We start from the raw sequence: 21,434 nt of genomic DNA on the forward strand, positions 1-21,434 counted from the left end.
AAACAATAATCGCATGATACATCAAATGTTTTATTTTTTATGAAATATTTTCAAACGTAGAATCTCCAATTTGTATATTTATTATTTCTACTGAAGAATACCCTAGTCCAGAGTATTGTATATATTTATCTGTCATTATTATTGGTGGTGTATAAAAATGAGTGTATCTATTTAATAATATTGAAGATTTTGGCAATTTATCGTAATTTATGGTTTGTAACCGATAATGAGGTATTTTATTTATTACAGTCACATATTCTGAGCATGTATATATTCGATAGGATATTCAAATGTATTAAATGGGCCGTTGAAATTTTTTGATACCCAATATTGACCGCACTTAGGAGATTTGCATGTTAATTTTGATTCATAACCAACTAACCCGTAAGGACTGAATATATTTTCTGGTAAACCTCCTTTACATATTATGTAATGATTAGCATCTATTTTGATTTTAGTTCCGTTAATTTTCGATGTGCATTGATTCTATACATCCTTTAGCTGCGATACTAAATACCAATTCAGATTTACAAGTATTTAATTGAGATTTGTTATTGGTTATTTGTAACTGTTACGGTAGGGTCTATTTGTAAATTGTGTATATAATTGTCTGGCAATTCGATGCATATATCGTAAATTTTACACAGTCTAGAATCTGTTACGGATGCGTCAAACATTTCGTTTTCGTTACATATAAAAATGCTAGGATGATCGCATTTTGCATATAATTTTTTATGATATAATTGAGATTCAGAATTAGTTTCAGTAGAATGTAAATTTATTTTATTTAATTTTGTAAGTTTACTTAACGGGTTCGATTTATTTATATATTCTTCATATTGATTCCTGTGTACGTACCTGCCTTTTCACAAATTGGTCGAATAGTACATCATCCCGTGGAATCTCGTATTAACACTTTCATCTATACATGGAAATTCATTAAATACACCTTCAACAGTAAAACCAGTATCGGTTAATGTTAAAATACCATGTTTTTCATCTTTAACGTACAACACACCATTAGTCATTACTGGTTGAGATTTGTTTTTTTTTTAACAATCGTAAATTCTCCATCATCATATTTCAAATATAAATTGGTAAATGTACCGTCGTTGTTTCGTTTATAAGTAAATGCAGACGCGTCTTGATTAACAGATTGTGTATATTTAAAGAACCGAGTTTTCAAACTATCAACCCTTGAAGAACAAAGAAAATGATAAATAACTATAACGATTATTATAAAAATGACTAAAATTATATAAAATTAGATACAGAATCATCTATCAATACATTCTATATAGGTTATTAGAATTTAACATTTTTATTCTATATTCGCAAATTAAAATATATTATACGATAGGAGAAATAATATTTTTCATTGAATATGTGCATACGAAATCAAAAAAAATATTTATTGGAATACTACAAATGAAACTTTAAACGTATCCTTGTTTTGATATGTCAAATTTTCAAGGAAACCAACTTTTGTACAATGCATGGTGTGTACTTTTAGCTTGCTGTAGATGCGATTATTTAACAAATATATTTACAAATAATACATTTAAAAATCTATTAGATCTTGTAATAAGAAAAAAGAATTTGCCATTTGAGATGTACGATCCTCAAAGCAAAATATCATCTATTTTGAATGTTTACTGTAAATTGTTCACGCTTTATATTGATGAAATGACTTATCGATGCAAAATTAAAACTACATTAAATACTTCGTATTCCGATATAGAACGGTATATTGAAATTGTTATGAGAATGATTGAATATTCTAAATGTGGGATTAATATAATGAATAAATTAAATATTAATTTATTTGAAGATTTTTCAACTAAAATATCAATTACGATTTAATTGTCTATTTTAATTTGCAACATAATCTATGATTTATTATATGTTCTATTTCAATTTGCATCTGCCGTACAATTCACAAAATTGTCTATGATCTGTAGTATGCTCGGGTATATTTTGTGCTTGTAATGCTGAAATTTCAGGTTCGTCTGCAAGAACAAAATAGATACCAAGTAGAATTTATTTTTTCGTATAATACACAAACATCAGTAGTTGAAACTTTATTTATGAAAAATCGATGATAAAATGATGTTTTTGTGTTCAAGATTATATCAGATCCATTAAAACTAACAAGTTTTGTTTTTGTGTTAATCTATTATTAAAAATCAATATTAAATGTTCATTTGACACCCAAACTTCAACAAACATCATATATAGTAAAAATTATTCATGAACCGTTTATATGTTCATACGCATGGTTTTCAGGATCAACTCTTATATACCAAGGCATATAACATCCAGATATTAAAATTTACTCGTAATGATTTATAATAAATTCACAATATACATCTTCATAAATGGTATTGTTATAATTTTTAATGTTTGTTTTGTGCTTTATACATGTACCATTATTAACTTCAAGTGTAATGATAAATGCTGACTCTTTTATTGTTGAATTTATTTGAAGTGTTACACTTTTAGAACTATAATGTGGAGATACATTTGAATTGTTTTTATATATTGAATTATTAAAATTAAATTGCAAAAGCATTTTATATGTATAAATACCATTTTTTAAATTTATAAAATCATCTTTATAATTCAAACACATCGCATTAATTGTATTTAAATCGATTTTATCACAAACACAAAATCAAATGAGCACTATCACTAATAACATAATATTAATATAATATTCCATTTTTCCTTACGACTTAATGTACAATACTGAATTTAATTTAATATCACATCCTTTTTATATACAATTGGGATGCTTATCTAACTAATACATTTTATAGTTGTACCGTTTTATTCACAGTTTATGTAAAAATAAATTTCATTTAACTATTCGTTTTTTATTCAATAATAGAATAAGTTAAAAGATAAATATGCAGAAATTAGATGACGATTAAAAATGACAAACGAATCATCACAAGATTCATCGGATTTATATTTGAATCGAATCAAAGAATATTACAATAAAAAAATAACAGTAGATAAAATATTTTTATGCTGCATTTTATTTTTGTTTATTATTTTATTTTTATTTTTATTTTATTTCAATCGTATAATAAAAAATATAACAACAGTAAAACCGGGTAAAAAAAGTTAAAGAATAATCTTTAAGACGACAAAAAATTATAAAATTCCAAATTGCAATTGTCCCATACGAATTACTTTGGTATTTTCTAATTCTGTTCAGAAAAGACAGTTGAAATTTACAACACATTTACGATGAACATGTAAATGTTGACATGTCTTTTGATGACTTTAAATCTTTATGCGAACATGTTTGGAACGTGAATCGGTATGGTTTTTTAGTTATCGATAAAGAAAGCGATAAAAATAAGGGTCTATGGATAAATTTATCATCATCAATTGAACGCACCAACGAACGCCGATGAAACGACACCATGTAAATCGCAATAACAGTAAAACAAAAATAAAATGCAGCATAAAAATGTTTTATCTACTGTTATTTTTTTTTACTGTTATTGCGATTTACATGGTATGGTTTTGTCGGCGTTCGACGGTGCGTTCAGTATAGCATCGCCGCGTTCGACGGTGTGTTCAATATAGCATCGCTGCGTTCGACGGTGCGTTCATTATATAATATAATCGACTTACTTAAAAGCCGTGTGCGTGGCTTAAGTAAGTCGATTAATAATAATAATTATTAGAATCATTAATGAGAAAATGGTGTTTGCAAAAGAGTGTGAAATATGTAAATTTTGCCTGTAAATGCTGTTTTGCTAAGTCGGTTCGATATTGTATTTGATTGCAAGCGGTATAAAATGTTCATATGCGAGATGGTAATGTAATCGTGTATTCTCCATTGATTATTAGTTAATTCTGCATGTTAGTTTAGTTTTAAGTCTGCTAGTTAGTTTATTCTGCATGATTATTAGTTAATTAGATAATTAAATAATTATTAGAATTGTTAATGAGAAAATTGTGTTTGCAAAAGAGTGTGAAATATGTGAATTTTGCTTGTAAATGCTGCATGTATGTAACTTTTTCTCTAAAACTGAGTGTGCGCAGCTTAAGTAAGTTGATTAATAATAATTATTAGAATCGTTAATGAGAAAATTGTGTTTGCAAAAGAGTGCGAAATATGTGAATTTTGCCTGTAAATGCTGCATATATGTAACTTTTTCTCTAGAATTGGACTAAGTCGCCTGCTGCTCTCTGATTGGCTGCTGTGCCAGAAGTGATTGTATTTGTAAATGTTTTTCAGTAACATGTACATTAAAGAATCATAATGATGCTCGTGAAAGAGTGCAAAATATGGGAATTTTGCTTGTGAAAGGCTGCGTAATGTGTAAATTTCTATCTAGAGTAAGTGGGCATGGCTTAGGTCACGTGATCAGAATGCTGCTCTCTGATTGGCTGCTGTGCCAGAAGTGGTGATTTATAACTACTCACACAAATGTGCTGACGAAGAACAGAGTGGCAGACCCAGTATTCAGACCAACGAAATCGTGAACAAGTGAATCAAAAACTACAGTGTGATTGGCAATTGACAATTAGTGCTCTTGCTGATGAATTTCCGCATGTTGGACACACCTTTACCTGTACGATTGTCACAGAAAAGCTTGGATATCACAAATTGAGTGCAGTGGACGAGTGTTTTTGGACCACTATTGACGAGCTGTAGATGATTTGTTTTCCCACATTGTTAGTGGTGATGAGACATGGATATCCTACACCAACACAGAATCAAAACAACAGGCAGTGCAGTGGCGCCATTCAAGTTTCCCAAAACCGAAAAAGTTTAAGCAATCTCTTTACTCGCATTGAAAAATGTTGGCTACCAATTTTTGAGAATGAAAAAGGCATAATTTTGGTTGATTTCATGGAACATGGATCAACAATTACAGTTGATGTGTACTGCGAAACAGTCAGAAGACTGAGATGTGCAATCCAAAATCGACAACGCGGAAAACTGTCATCCAGAGTAATCCTCCTTCATAACGTGCATCCTCACATCACTGCCTTAATTATGAAGATTTAAGATTTTCGTTGGGAACTTTTTGACCACCCTCCACATAGTCCCAACTTTGCACCTAATGACTACTTCCTCTTCTTGCATTTGAAAGAGTGGCTTGGTGGACAACAGTTTGAAATGACGAGGAACTCAAGACTGCCATTTTCAACTGGTTCAAACTTACAAGTTCTAGATGAAGACAATGATTGAAATATATTGAAACTTATAACTGTAGATTTAGTTTGCTGTAAGTATGTTGAGTTTTAAGGATAAGAAATTAGAAAAAGATTTGGAAAAAATGAAGAATAGCATTAAACTAATTATCTGACTAATGATTTCAAAAAATGAAGTAAATCAAAGTTGGCAGTTTTACAGTATTGGCAGTTGCAAGAATAATTTATTTATGAATGTAAAAATAATCTCAAGTTAATGAAATTCCCAGCTGGGCTATAGTTTGTTTAAATTAGCAGAGGAAAGATTTAATGGTTTATTGTACTGGCTGCACTGTTAATAATTTTTTTTTTTTTTTAAGTATAATTCAATTATATGGAACTCTTTAGCAAAGTAATGTGATCTTTTTATTTATTAATTTTTAACTTTATGATATATAATTTTTAAGAAGTAAATATTTAATAAAGGAACTGATGGTGCAGATATCTTTGAAAGCATGTTCCTGAAACGTGATGAATGAATGGAATCATTCTTGTGTTTATTACTAAACATCATATTAATTAAAATTTAATAATAAAACACTAGAATTCATAATAAATAACTTTGGTCATATGTACACATACAGCTAAACAAAATAGCTCTAAACACACCAAAATAGCAAGCTTAAGAATTAACCAATTTATTATATAAAGCTTTTTAAATTTATGGTTTCATCATCAGTTATAAACTTTAACTTCAGGCAATAATACCTTTACCTTTATTACATGTAGAATTTGATAGTTATAATTGAATTAAGAGTGCTTGCTATTCATACATGGGTTTTATTAAATAATAAACTAGTTAACATGTTTAAAATATTTAAGATGTAATTAAAAAATAATGGGAATCTTAATTTTTTTATCAAAAAGTATTTACTTTTTCTTTATTGATAATGTCCCCTTCAAAGTAGTCCCCAAAAGGATACGATGCACTTAATCCATTATTTCTTCTAATCCTCAAAACATTTCTGGAAAGCATTGTTTGGTATTGCTAAAAAATTTATCTCTTTTTATTTTTTTCTTTATTTAATACATTATTGCAAATTTTTGTCCTTTTAATATCCTCTTACAGTGGGAACAAGAAGATATAGCAAGATGTTTTTGTCTGGATAATATGGAGACCGCTGTTCATTATGATGTTACTTTTTGCTAAATAATCACAAATTAATAATGAAGTATGAAGTAATGAAGTATTATCGTGATAAGAATTCATAATGGATATTGCCATTATAATTTTTAAAAAATAATCAGAACGTATATATTCAACGTAATATTCAATCAAACTTTGTTTACTTTTTCAGTTTTTGTTTTTCCATTGATATGATTTGACCATCATTTCAACATCCTAACCGTACACCCATGTTGCATCACCTGTTATGACATGTTTAAGTAATTATGAGACATTACTGATGGTGGCTAACAATTGTCTTGTGTTGATTTTGTTGAAAATTCAAGTTTTGGAATAAATTTTGCTGCTAATCATTTCATACCCAAAATGTCTCAAAAATGTTTTGCACAAGCCATAATAGATTCCTACCTGATCAGCAACTTCTCTAATAGCAATTCAATTAATCAGTAAAGTTTTACAAAAATTAATATAATCACTAAAGGAATATTGAACATAATCATTTATTTTCATTAATATTTTCATTGGTTAATTTTCATTGATTTGTTAAGGTCCAACCCCTTATATGTCATCTTCACAGCCTTCTTGAAGTGAGTTGTTTGTACAACTCACTGGACTTGTTTGTACAATCAATTTACTGGACTTCAGTCTGTTTTTTAAAGCAAATCCTTTGTTTTTAATATTCCTTTGTTTATTTTCAAACAAAATAAACCACCACTTAATAAAATACATCCTAGTTATTAGACCATCAAATTTGAACTACATGTTTAATCTATGACTGAAAATATTGGTATACATTATAGGTAGTGCTATATTGCATGAGAAAAATAAAAAATTCTTGTTATTTTTTTGGTCACTCTTCATATATTTATTTGTTTAGTTAATCTTATGTAATAATTATAAATGAGATCTAGATTAAGTATAATTTTATCTCACTAGTGTAGTTTTCTTTTTTCAGTTGTTGAATGTCCAAATGAAAAATTTTTAGAGCCTTTAGAAAAAGAAGTAATGTTTACTCATCATCAGTTAACTGCTACTACTCCTGATCAAATCGCTTATTTGGTTGTCCATTTTACACCACCAAATATATTACATAATTCCAGGTAGGTATTTTCATTTTATTAATGTGAATTCTGTAATGCTGTGTTTTTTAACTACTGACTCATTTTCACAAAGATGTAAGGATTCATTTGTAGTATTTATTTGTAAGAGAATTCCCATAAGCTACTAATGTATTAAAACTGTTATTAGTCTGTAAAAACAATATTAGGTTTAATTAATATCAGTAAAAATTCTTACAGTATACAATATTGTCAGTTTATTTATATATATATTTCAACATATTCATACCATTATAAAATCACTCTCCAGTGCTTTATCAGTCAACAGTAAGGAAGTTATTGTTAAATTATTACATAAATTTTCATTATTTTTTTATTAAAAGAGAAAATTATTAATCTTAGCATGATAATTTTTAAAAAAATGAGAAAAGCATTTAATAGTTGCTGAACATTAATTGTGTTTGGAATTTAGAGTAACATGTCTTTATTAAAATTAGTTTAGTATCAAAACAAAAAAAAAAAATATTTTTAAAACAATAAATTTCTTCATTAAGAAGACTTTCTCTTTATGGTGTAAGGAGAATTGAAATTCTAGAATAATTTTAATAATTATTGATCGTATGTTCATTTCCCATAAACTTAATTTTTAATGTATTTTGAATGAGTTTGTTTACTATGCATATAGTTTTTATACGGATTTACTCTATATGCTGAACTGTTTGACCTTGGATTTTGATTCGGTATACATTTGTGCCGTACCGCATATCACATTGTTTTTAATCTCTTTCTGACAATTTTATATATTTTTATCACAAGTTATTCAATAAAATATTCATAATATTACTTAATCTTATAAATACTAATTTTTATTTATAAATTAAATTATTCATATTTTGACACCTAATCCATTACTCACTGTTTTGATTTGTCAACTTATTATTCCTAAATGAAATATATGTTGAAATATTTTTGTTTAAAAAAACATCCATTCAAATGTATATTTTAATAATATAAACGCTAGGTGAACATAGAATTTATTTCCAGATAATTGGGGTCTGAATCACTTCACATAAAATGTTTATACACTTGCTTGTAAACTTATCCAAATTAATAAATTGATTTATTTTGACTTGATTATGAATAGATCCTAATTAAGAATATGTATAAAAGAACTGTTTCAACTAGAGTTAGTTCACATGTTTTCTGAGAGATAAAGTAAACTATAAAATCGTTTAAAAAAAATATTTTTAGTTATAAAGAAAAATAAAATATTAATTACATATGGCACATTATGTGTTGTAATGCACACTCGTCAAGTACAATACAGCAACAATGAGGCCCATACAGCACGAGAGTTAATTTAAATAACTTACCAACCCACACTGTACTGGAATTACGCAATTGAAGATAAGCACACAGCAACTCCCTATTACGGCACATATATGCACTGTACCACAGTGAACGTGTTAATAAAGTTGAATTTCAATATCCTGTATTTAATTTTTTCTTAAGTAATTTACATGAATCTTTTCAGAATTCAATTTTCTACGTTTCTAATAGAAAAAAAGTACAAGTTTCCATTTAACAAAGTTTTCTTATATTAAACCAAAAAACATGTTATTTTTTACCTCAAATTTTTGTTTTTTCATATCAAATATCTTTAAAACTAATGGATATACAATTCTGGGACCCATTTGTTGTAATATTTTCAGGTCAAAAACCTTAAGAAACAGGTAAATTCACCCCATAATTTACTTTGGGCCTATGGTTGTATGAACATTTTCCCCATTTTTAGCTAAAGAGTCACTTCCTGAGAGATTGCCATATATATATATATTTACAATAAAAATGAGAAATGAAGGGATATAGAGGAAATATTTCCTCAACTGTCAGCTGTTGTATCATGACAAATTCATTGACATAATTGATGTCACAAACAAAAATTTCTGTATTGAATTGAAATTGCATAAGGTAACTGATCTGAATTTTAATTTTTAAGCAACTTATTAAGCTTCAAACTCATCACCTGAGATCTACCTTTGTGTAAAGATTAATCGCCCAGTATGTAATAGCTCAAATAATAAGATCCAGTAATGGCCAGGTAATTAAATGCAGAAGGTTTTCTTTTGATAAATTTCATGTATTCTAAAGTTTATTTGTATTTGCCTGCAATCTGAACTGTTTTTGTTCTTTATTCCAGTAGAGATTTGAGTTAACATCTGGCTAAGTCTACTGTTATTGGCATGGTCTGCTATGTATATTCATTATTAAGTGATTTTAAATATGTTACGAAAGCAGCCTGCACGTTTTTCTATTTTTTTTTTTAAATAAAATGTCCTTTTTAGGAGAAAATTATGTTCAAATTATAGTGAACATATTTTATAATTCATGTCAGTGAAACTTATTGAATTTTGATTATTTATTTCTTTATTTAAATGTTGATTTTTTTTACATTTTTTTCCTGTGAAGGTATAAACATTGGATGGAAAAATTCCCACCTAGTACACAACATCTTATTATAAATGAAGATAATTCATGTATGGGGAGTGTTGCTGTTCATAGAATACAATATAAACTTAATTTACTTCATCCTGAGGTAGTATTCTGTATATTATTTTAGTACTATTTAAATTTATTCTAAATTGTAAAATATTGAGGCCCTCATAGTTTAAATTTATCCTCCAGTTGTAGTGTGGCTGAATGTTATACATATCCGTTAGATAATTCTATCTGTCATTAAACTAGAAATGGATGGGAGCCCCTCAGGGAAGCCTGATTCTCTAGACATAGTGGATTCTTTGATGTTGATGTGAAAACATTATTTTCAGCTGGTTAATACAAAAATACTTTTTTAATAATGTGCCGCTCCCATCCTTTGGTTTTGGAATTACTGTGATCTTATTGAAATTGAACTGAATATAAAAATGTTGTGTGAAGGAAGACGTATAAAAGTGGCTTGTTTGTTGCTCATACATACAATAATTTTTTATGGCTCTATCGTCCTCTTTAATTCCAACCCCATTTTTCTTACCATTGAACTCTTCCATGATACTGAAGGAAGTATTAATATTAGGCCCCTATCACCTTCTGAGCTTCGTGCTTGTTTCCTGTCTGGGACTTATTTAATAAGCCTTACTATTGGTTGTGATAATTAATTATAGATTAAATGTTATAAATTAATTAACCTTTTACTGTTAATTACGTAAGTTAAAAAATAGAACAAGAAAGCTTACAGAATCTGTAACTTAAGATATCTATTGAAGTTTTTGATGAAAATAAATTCAGTTACATAAACTGGTAGTTTAGCTTATGTACATTTCCAATTATTTTATTGTACAACAAAATAATTTGTATTTTTAACTATTTTGAGTTTTAAATTTATAAGTGCAAAATAAAGTATAAACCTGATAATAGATTTTTGAGAATCTTGAATACTTGATGTGAATTAACCAGAAATAACTTGTATTGCTCAGTTTTCTATTTATTGTCACTTTATTTAATCTTTCAACATGTGAAATGCTATATTGAATATCTTAGTGTGAGAAGGATTTGACTACTTTTACTGGATTTATTTAAAAATCCCAAATTTTGTTGTCATTAAATAAATTCACAATATTTCCTTATTCTAAATTAATCCTTAGTACTCTGTATGTATTTTGCTAAATTGTCCAATCACTCTTGTGGCCTGCAATGCAGTCTATAATCATTCCTCCATCAGGTCTTTTTTTTTTTTTTTAACCTCCGGGTTCACAGTTAAGCATTTTTTCTACAGAGGATGAGATAAATACTTTAGTGTGTGTGAAAAATGCCATGCCTGACCGGGATTTGAACCCAGGACCACCCGGTGAAAGGCTGAGACACTACCACTCGTGCCACAGAGGTCGGCTCCTCCATCAGGTCTGATTCTATTTAACATAACCTGTGTTTGTAGCTCCACAGTCATTTTCCACAAGTGCTTTAATCAAACTAAAAAATTAGTTTTTTGAAAATTATAGAAATTTTAATATAAATAAATGACATGAACTAAAATTAGGCATTTGACGCCAGTTTTGTTATATGAGGTGCTACCCAAAAGTTCAGGGAATTTTACCATAAAAATAAAATAGCTTACCATAACTTATAATTTCCACTGTCTCCTTCAAAGTAATCCTCTTGGGCATTGATACAGTGATCCCAGCGTTTTTTCCATGATTCCATGCATCCCTGGAAGTCTGCAGGTGTATGTGTTCGAAGCACGTTCTGCGTTTCTTCCTGAATCTCCTCAATTGTGTTAAAACTACGGCCTTTCAATTGAAATTTTATTTTCGGAAAGAGAAAAAAGTCGCACAGGACAAGGTCAGGTAAATAGACTGGGTGGGGAATCACTACCGTCTTTTTGGAAGCCAAGAAATTCTGAACGGCTAGCGATGTGTGCACGGGCACATTGTCATAGTGCAGAACCCAGCTGTTGTTACCCCACAGATCTGAATGTTTGCGCCTAATGCTTACAGGTAACTACTTCAAAATTTCATAATAGAACATCCCATTGACAGTTTGACCAAAAGGAACAAATTTCTTATGGATAATGCCTTTGATGTCGAAAAAAGCAATCATCATGGACTTCACGTTATTTTTTCGGCTGCGACGACTGCTGCTTAGTTTCAGGGTCATACCTGTACACCCATGTCTCATCACCAGTTATGATGTTGGAAATGAAATAGGGTCATCTTTGCTGAATTTTTCAATTCACTACAGACAGCTACACGATTTTGTTTCTGGTCGCTGTTCAACAGTCTCGGTACGAATTTTGCAGCAATGCGTCTCATGTTCAGATTGTCCGACAAGATGCATTGCACGGACCGGACCCATATGACATTTGTACGATTGCACAAACATCTTGGATTGTTTGTATTCGATCTGCAACAATAGCCTCACACTTTCACGATGTTTTCCGGTGTTGCTCTTGTTGATGGTCTTCCTGAACGCTCATCGTCATCGACTGTCGTTCGTCCATCTTTGAATCGTTTGTACCACAAAAAAGTTTTACTTTTAATCATAGCATTGTCACCAAATGCTTCCACAAGCATGCGATGGGTTTCTGCACCAGTGTTTTAAGCATGAAGCAAAATTTGATGCAGGTTCTTTGCTCTTTAAAATCTGCCATTTAGAACTTTGCCGAAGCAGTAAAACACAACGTTACACAACCGCACGAAAGTCAACAATGCAGCCTCTCACCGTCACAGCTGTTAGAACACTGATTCACAAAGAATACTGTTAGCCACATCTAGCGGCAGCAGGTCGTACCAGCAATGGTTCGCGCACGAAATTCAAATTAAACAAGAGCTGTAGAGACACAAGAGTGCATGGACAACTTACCCAATACAATACTGCAATCCTGGACAGGAAAGCACAAAGGGTTAATTTTCTACATAAAACAGAAATGTAACTGTTTTTACTCCGTAACACAAGTAATAAACATTAAAAAGCCTTTTCACTTCAAAATTTTATGCATCAGACATAATCAGCTCAGAATAGAATATAAAAAGAGAATTGAGATATGCAGTTGTTTGTTCTCAGCCATTCAGGTCATAATATTACTTTCATCTTTTTATAATTATTTTCCAGAGAAATTAGAAGAAATATTATGATCAAAAAGTAAAACTTTTTTTTTAATATTAAGTTATTTTTTATAAAATTCAAACAGTATAATTTGCAGGCCCTGAAATTTCATTCAGTACTGCATGAAAATTATATAAAATTTAATTTTTTACACCAATACTTGCTGGTTTTAATTTTTCCTTAATGTTTAGTACCTTCTCTGAGATAAAGCTTCATCAGAAGGTGGATTTTATGAAGATAGAATAAAAAGAAATAATAATAGATTTATTTCACGATGAAGTAATTTTTTATCAATGACAAAAATGTTTATAATATATCTCAAATCTTAATATTTTAAATAATGTTTTTAATTTTTTTTTTTCAATAATATTTCCATAAGCATTAGTTTTACCAAAAATGTGTTTTATTAGATAAAATATTAAGCCTTTTATTTTACCTTTTGTAGCCTTTTATTCGTAATGAGGTGTTACTTGTAAATAAAATAACACCTCATTGTTCAAATTGATTGATAATTAGCTGAGATATCGCTGAAATTGTTTAAGTGAATTCCAAAATTTATGTAGTCTGACATATTATGCCTGTTTTCACTTTCTTCACAAAATAAAAATAATTAGTAATTGTTTGTATTATAATTAAATTTTAATGACCGTCATTTTGGAATTTCCAGAAATAAAATTGTCAAACCTATTTATTTTGTAGGTATTGTTGGGTACATGACCACCAAATTTCATTAAAATATCTCAGTCCATTTTAAGATATAATTTTTTATTGCAAAAACAAAATGATAGATGGAAAATTGAGACAAAACCTCTCAAAACTGTAACAGGACATTTGTTCACATGCGCTTTATTTATTTTGATTTCCTGGATCACTGCTTTAAGTTTAGCCAATATCTTCAAGAACACTGTGTACTGTTGCCACTTTGCTTTAAAACTACTGCTGTTTAAATACATCTGAGATGAGATTTGTATTTTAAATTGAATATGAATGAATAGAATGCACTTACGATGGTTGAATCAGTTACTTCTCTGCAAAGTTTCATTGCTTTTCTAGCAAGCCAGATTTATTTAGGGCGCAAAATATAAGTTTTATTTTAACCTTTGTTAAAGTAATCCTGTATTATTGATTCTATTTACTATTTGCAAAAATATAATTCAATTCAATTACAAAATCAATATAATTCAATTTAGAAAATTTAATTCATCCTATTTCATGTCTATTCTGTTATACTTTTTCTCAAAATTTGTATAAATCTTTTGTCAGTAGTCTGTAATGCACTATTTTGTTAAATATGACGTACAGCCACCCAAATCAGTTAATTTGGAAGTCGAGAGTTCCAGCGTTCAAGTCCTAGTAAAGACAGTTACTTTAATACAGATTTGAGTGCTAGATCGTGTATACCGGTGTTCTTTGGTGGTTGGGTTTCAATTAACCACACATCTCAGGAACAGTCAAATTAAGATCGTACAAGACTACACTTCACTTACACTCATACATATCCTCATTTTTCCTCTGAAGTAATGCATGAACGCCAATTCCTGGAGACTAAACAGGAAAAAGAAAGAAAGGACTTACACCCAATAATAGCTCATCTGTTCTGCCCAAAAAAAAATCAGTAAATAAATAATTAAAGAATAAGTATTTGACTTAAAAAACCAAATTTAAAATTTGGAACACTAACCATTAATAAAAACTTAATCTGTAAAAATAATTTCTGTTTAATCTTAAACAGAAATTTAAATTGGACACAATCCAGTCCCAAGTCTTGATCAGGCTTCTATTTTATTTGTTACATAAAAATGACAATGTTCTAGTTAAATAATTTTTTTAACTAGATGCATTAAATTTCCAAGGTTTAAACATAATTATATCGATATCAAAGCAATGTTACATGTAATTTACATCACTGAAATTAAACAGTACTGAGCGGTGCAATTTCTCTTTGGATGATACTACATTTTGGCATTTAGTAGCTAATGTTAACATAATATCAGTCAGTAATTTTTACAGATTTGTATTTTGTAAAATTGTTATTTTTTGGTTGTCAAAGTCTTAAGAATTACAAACTATTTTTACATTCATGAAAATATTTTTTACTAGTCATAATTAGCTTTCATCAGTGTTTTCATTGATACTAAAACGTCTGTCTGTACACATTTAAAAATTTAATGTAAGTTAAAAGACATTGTAAGTTTGGTTATGTTTATCTTAAAGTCATTTTCATTGTCTCCATTTTTTAAAAGATATTTTGTGGAAAAGAAATTTTTTTTAAATTAATAGATTCTATCAAACAATTAGACTTTTGATAATGTGTATTTTCAGATTTTTCCACTTTTATCAGACTCTGGAATTCCAACAGTAACATTGCCATCAGAAACATCAAATGGTAACGTATTATCTGAAGATAGTAATAATAAAGAAAGTGAGTGTAGTATGAAAGCCAATAAAGGAAGTGATTGCAGTGTGAGTCTCAGTAGTTCCTCCTCAGTGTGCTCTTTTAAGGATCCTGACACTCCTGTTTACCAAGGGAGAACTTGTAGTATTATTCAATTAAGACCGCAGAAACCATTGGACAGGTATTAATTTTAATTTATTTAACCTATAATTTTGTTTAACAAATCATACATTTTCATGTTTTTATTGTAATTTAATTATAGTTAATTGCAATAAAGTTGTTTTTATGATTATGATTTGGGCTATATCTATTACCAAAATTTTCCATATGCATATGCCAATGAAAGATAAATAATAACACAAAACATCATCCAAAAAGTGGAAAAACATTTTTTATAATTAAATTTATTGGTTATTAATTCCAACTTATTAATTTATAAAATAACTTTTCAAGAATAATTATTAGTCTTAAGACTTAATTTTATTAATTTTCAATTAATATTTCATCAGAAAAGAAGTTTTCTATTGATATTAATATGTTGAAAAGTTTTCAATGATTGAACTCTACAGTTTTATTTATCGAATATAAATATATTTTTTATTAGAAAATCAATCATTTTTCCTCTTAAATTTTTCATGTAGAATTTGCAGTATTCCTTTTTTCACATCATATTTGTAGAACAAGTCACTATAATTTGAAGTATTCACTATTTCAACAGTACCTAGTCAGTGATTTACTGTGCTTAGAATGGAGTAGAAATAATGCTGTTCATGGTGTACATTTAAAACAGGAGAGGAAGAAATCACATATTCTATTCCAAATCAAAGCATTGATACATTATGTGAAAAGGGAATGATGGAAATATTATTGTATTATTCAGTACTAAAGTTAAAATGACTTAATGTTTACATGTACGTGGTATATCAGAGGTATTTTTAAAAATTGCACTTTCCCTAGTCATAGTTAACTCATGCTTTATAAATAGATCTTGTAAATATTCATATAATAAATACAAATTTGATGAATGATTAAATAATAAAATTTTTATTAGTAAAATAGATTTTTTTATAAGCTTAATAAAATTTAAATAATAAGAATTTATGTAATAGGGCTCATTTATTTGATTATCAATAGAGGACACTTTTTTATCTTCAAGTAACAACAGCTACATGTATAAATATTTAAAAATTGAGTTGCTGCTATATCATAGTATAAGTACAAATTATTTAGACTAGATGATGAATTGACATCAGTAAGGCAGGCAGTGACCAAGACATTGTCACTTAACTAAATACTGTACATGCTTTACAATACATTATGTGATGAAAATTATTTAAGTAAATTAATATAATCCACCTTACCAGCACGTTGATATGTTCTATAGAGCTTTTGGCTTACTTGGAAGCCATCATCAGGAGTTAAAATTAATGCAGTAAAGTCGAAGTTTAAAAAGTCATAGTTAAAATTTAAAAACAGTCATGACTGTCCGATCCTACTAGTATACACAGTATTGGAGTTTACTAGTAGGATTGGGCAGTCATGACTGTTTTTAAATTTTAACTATAATTTTTTTTAAATTTGACTTTAATACATTAATTTTAACTTCTTATGATGGCTTCCAAGAAAGCTGAAAAATCTAGAGAACATATCAACCTGCTGGTAAGGTGGATTATATGAGGTGTGTAAGAAAAATAATGAGACTGACTTTTTACTTACCCAAGTTTTTATTTTTTTCAAACAACAATATTATACCCTTCAAAGTAGTTTCCTTGGGCAGCTATACACCAGCGGAATCATTGTTCCCACTCCTGGAAGCAGCGCTGGAAGGCTTCAACTGGTAGGGCTTTTAACTGGTCGGTCACAGTCTTTTGAATGTTCTCCAGAGTTCCAAAATGACGTCCTTTTAAGACATGTTTCAATTTCGGGAAAAGAAAATAGTCACAAGGACTGAAAATCAGGTGAATAAGGGGGTTGAGGAACCGTAGGAATGCGTTTTTAGGTCAAAAATTCCCTGATGGAAATGGCCGTGTGACATGGAACATTGTCATGATGAAGCATCCACTTGTCTGTAGTGTCTGGTCTCACGTGAATCCCTCTTTTCCTGAGCCTTTTAAGGATATCTTTGTAAAACACTTGGTTGACAGTTTGCCCTCTCGGAACAAATTCTTTATGCACGATACCCCTACTGTCAAAAAAGCAAATCAGCATGGTTTTGATCTTTGATTTGCTCATTCGACATTTTTTCGGTCAAGCAGATGACGGCGTGTGCCACTTCTTGCTTTGCCGCTTTGTTTCAGGATCATATTCAAATGTCCAGGATACATCACCTGTGATCACACGATTGAAGAATTCTTGGTCATTGTCAATCCTCAAGATCAACACACATGTTTCTTCGATTGACCTTCTGTTCCATTGTGAGGTTTTTCGGCACCAATTTTGCACAAACCTTTCGCATGTCCAAATTGTATGTCAACATTTGATGTATGGTAAAAGTGTTTAAATTTAACTGTTCACTCATCATCCTTATTGTTAAACGACGGTCTGATCTCATAAGAACCCTCACACGCTCAACATTTTCGTCAGATTTTGAAATTGAAGGTCTCCATGAGCGAGGTTGATCTTCAATGTGTTCTTGGCCTTCCAAAAATGATGTGTGCTGGCGGAAAACTTGTGCTCTTGATAAGCAATGTTCCCCATAGGCCTGTTTCAAGTTTTCAAAGGTCACACTCGCAGATTCCCCAAGTTTAACACAAAACTTGATTGCACAACGCTGCTCTAAATTCTGATATTTATTCTGATATATCCATTTTCATATCACACAACTTCACTGATGGCGCTGTCAATAATTATGTGTTGGTTGAACGGAGTTGAAACTCATACTGAGCATGTGGAAGGGATGAACAAACCAGTCTAGCACAGACTGGTAGACACAGTGTTGCCAGATCGCTCACAGTATTACCAATCTCATTACTTTTCTCACACACCTCGTATTAATTGTTAATTATTTATTTATTTAACGTATCAGCGGTATCAAGTTTGAGAAATTAAAAATTACTTTAAGTGAAATTGTTTTGATAAAATATGGATGCAAGTAAAAATGTATCAAGTGTAATGACAGAAGCACCTTTTCATTTTCATACATGTTGAACCACTTATGAACTCTGTACGATCATCCACAATAGAATACAGTGTATAACTCTCCAATTGTAAGAGTGTTAAATTATTTTACATGGTAATAAAATTTATAAAATTTTTAATTAACATTGGTGACATTACATGTTATTGTGTTATCTTGATTACGGAGTAAGATGGTAATAGTGATTCCAGTAGTTTTCCATTGAGTTGTACTGATATAGTGATTATGAAAGCGTTTTGTTCAAAACAAAGTAATCACTCTTTTTTAATAATGTACCAGTAGTGAATGTTTTATTATTTAGCTATAAAATTGTATGATGAATGGAAAATGATTCAGAAAAGTGTGCAAGTATATTTTGCATGTATTAAAATCTTGTTTGGTACGGTTCATTTAGTTTTATGTTTTTAATTTAATTTATTTAAATTTTCAGTTCAAATGAATTAATATTGAATCCTGCTGAATATAGTAAAGAGGTCTTTCAAGAAGAAGAAATGTTGGAAGCTTTGAAAGAGCTTACAGATTCTTTAAATTCAGCCGAATTCAGTGTTAATGATAAACAACATCCAAATATTATTTTTTTAGGAACTGGTTCATGTATTCCAAATAAAACACGAAATACAAGTGGTATTCTGTTAAACATTAGGTGAGTTTTTTTATTAAAATGTATGTAGTAATTATATTACCCAGTGTAATAAATGATTTTAATAAAGCTATTTTTTTCATTAACTCATCAATTGTGTTACTCTTATGGTTGATAAGTTATTTATAATGTACGAAGGTCATTCAGTAATTAGACATAAATTACTCTTGAGCTAAAATGGTTTATTTAATCAGTTTGGCATCTTTTCACTTCTCAATATAATCTCCAGCAACATTAATCCATCTCTAAACTTGTCCCACTCTAAATCACTTCATTTATACCTGTTCTTAAAAGAGATCTTGGCTTGACGTCAAAGCCAACTTAGGACATTTTCTTTGATATCATCATTACCATTTCTTATCATGTAGTACCTTCTTGAATGTACCAAGTAAGTGAAAATCTGACAGAGCCAATTCAAGTATTGCCTAAAGCAATACTACCTCTAAAGCCAGTTATTTTTACACGGATTTGAATACTAGATCGTGGATACCGGTGTTCTTTGGTGGTTGGGTTTCAATTAACCACACATCTCAGGAATAGTCGAACTGAGAATGTACAAGACTACACTCATTCACACTCATACATATCATCCTCATTCATCCTCTGAAGAATTATCTAAACGGTAGTTACCGGAGGCTAAACAGGAAAAAGAAAGGCAATACTACCTCACCATCAGGTTTTCAAGTTACCACCATCAGGTTCTCAAGTTACCTGAGCTATAGTAGACCAGTAATTATCCTTATAGTGATTTATCAACTCTCTTGGAAAGCTTGTTTTACAGTACTTCAGCTTGATAGTGATAATGTTATGAATTCTACAGACACTTACTTGTAATTTTTCATTTATAATCTCAACTCTAATCTGTCAGCCTGCTTGGATGTCTATGCGAGTTTCAAATACTGGAGTTAAAACTTCAAGACATCCAGTGTGGTGCTCCTCAGTTATCTTATTGCAAATATTTTTCGGGTTCATACAATTTGGTTCCTGTTGTTTAGTCATACAAGAGTAAATGTTAACTGAATTTCACCTTCAAATAGCAAGTAATAGATCACTGCATATTTTTCAACTGATTTGCAAACTTCAAGAGGACCTGCCATTATAAAATGAGATTTTGAGGGTATAAACAAAACAATTTTATTCAATCAACTGATCAGAAATCATCACAAGGTTACAAACTTAATGTTCTGAAAGTATCACAACCCTCTTACCAAATGTTATGCCTCCATAGCTGTTTGTGTGGAGGTTTGGAAATTCATGTCTACTGGAAAGTCTGACAGATGGCAGGACATAATAATGCCATTCACAACTTACAGATTATTTGTAATCTACTACTATCAATTATAATTATGCATTTCTTGTTCAAATAAGACTTGTCAGCTAGTTAATATCCTGTCATTACACACTTTTTATGCTAAATAGAGATATTTGAAAACACAGAATAATCTTGTATATACAATTATATGAGCATTGTTAAACGAGAATTTATGGGGAAAGGTTTGAAATAATTGATATGTGACAAAAAGAGAAGAAAAAATTGTTCTGTTTAACATCCAACTCTTCAATAAAATATTTGCACTGTAGATGCTACCTATTGTAAACCTAATTAAGTAATAAATCTGTAAATTATATGTTTGTCATTGACAAATAATTTTCTGGGTCTTTCTGTTATGCACTGAGTTTGGAACCTATGACTATCCAAAAACAGAATTAGAATTTTTTCACTAAGACATCGCAAGTTTACAGAAGAGCTGGACAACTTTTAGCACATGTAGTCATGACGCCTGTAACAGTGGTTTTACAGCATACTGTTACACGACACCTAATAAAACATTACCTTAATTTCACAAAGAAACATTCAGTATTAGAATATTAACAAAATGGAAACTTTCACTTAACCATTTTGTAATTTGGTCATCCAAAATGCAGACCTGCTGTATGAATAAAAGTAACCTGTAAAGTACTTTTAAATATTATTCTACACACTTAATTCACACATTTAACATATTCAATGCATTTAATTAACTAAAAGTAACCTAAACAATACTTCAATAACTGATCATTATTAAGCAGACACATTAATTTTAGTGCACAGAACAAGATAATAATATTGTGTACAAATAGACAATACCAGATCATTATCTGTAAGCCGTACAAAACAACACAGATAATAGTTGTACGAAAATATTTTTCTACAATATCTATTTAATATGATGATTTAAATGATATTATATCATAATTTATATAAATCCATGAGAAATAAA

General features: G+C 29.6%; 1 protein-coding gene across 3 annotated transcripts in view; it reads left to right on the forward strand.

Moving 5' to 3' along the window:
* The window catches only part of RNaseZ (ribonuclease Z), a 63,649-nt gene that overhangs the window by 21,992 nt on the left and 20,223 nt on the right, over positions 1-21,434 (forward strand). For all 3 annotated transcript variants that reach the window (XM_075374479.1, XM_075374480.1, XM_075374478.1), the window contains exons 6-9: positions 7,302-7,446; positions 9,874-10,000; positions 15,325-15,578; positions 18,964-19,176. In XM_075374479.1, the coding sequence (XP_075230594.1) occupies positions 7,302-7,446; positions 9,874-10,000; positions 15,325-15,578; positions 18,964-19,176 (739 nt within the window). The remainder of the gene's footprint in view (positions 1-7,301; positions 7,447-9,873; positions 10,001-15,324; positions 15,579-18,963; positions 19,177-21,434) is intronic.

The sequence above is a fragment of the Lycorma delicatula genome, chromosome 9, assembly GCF_047948215.1.
Source record: "Lycorma delicatula isolate Av1 chromosome 9, ASM4794821v1, whole genome shotgun sequence".
NCBI classification, from domain to species: domain Eukaryota; kingdom Metazoa; phylum Arthropoda; class Insecta; order Hemiptera; family Fulgoridae; genus Lycorma; species Lycorma delicatula.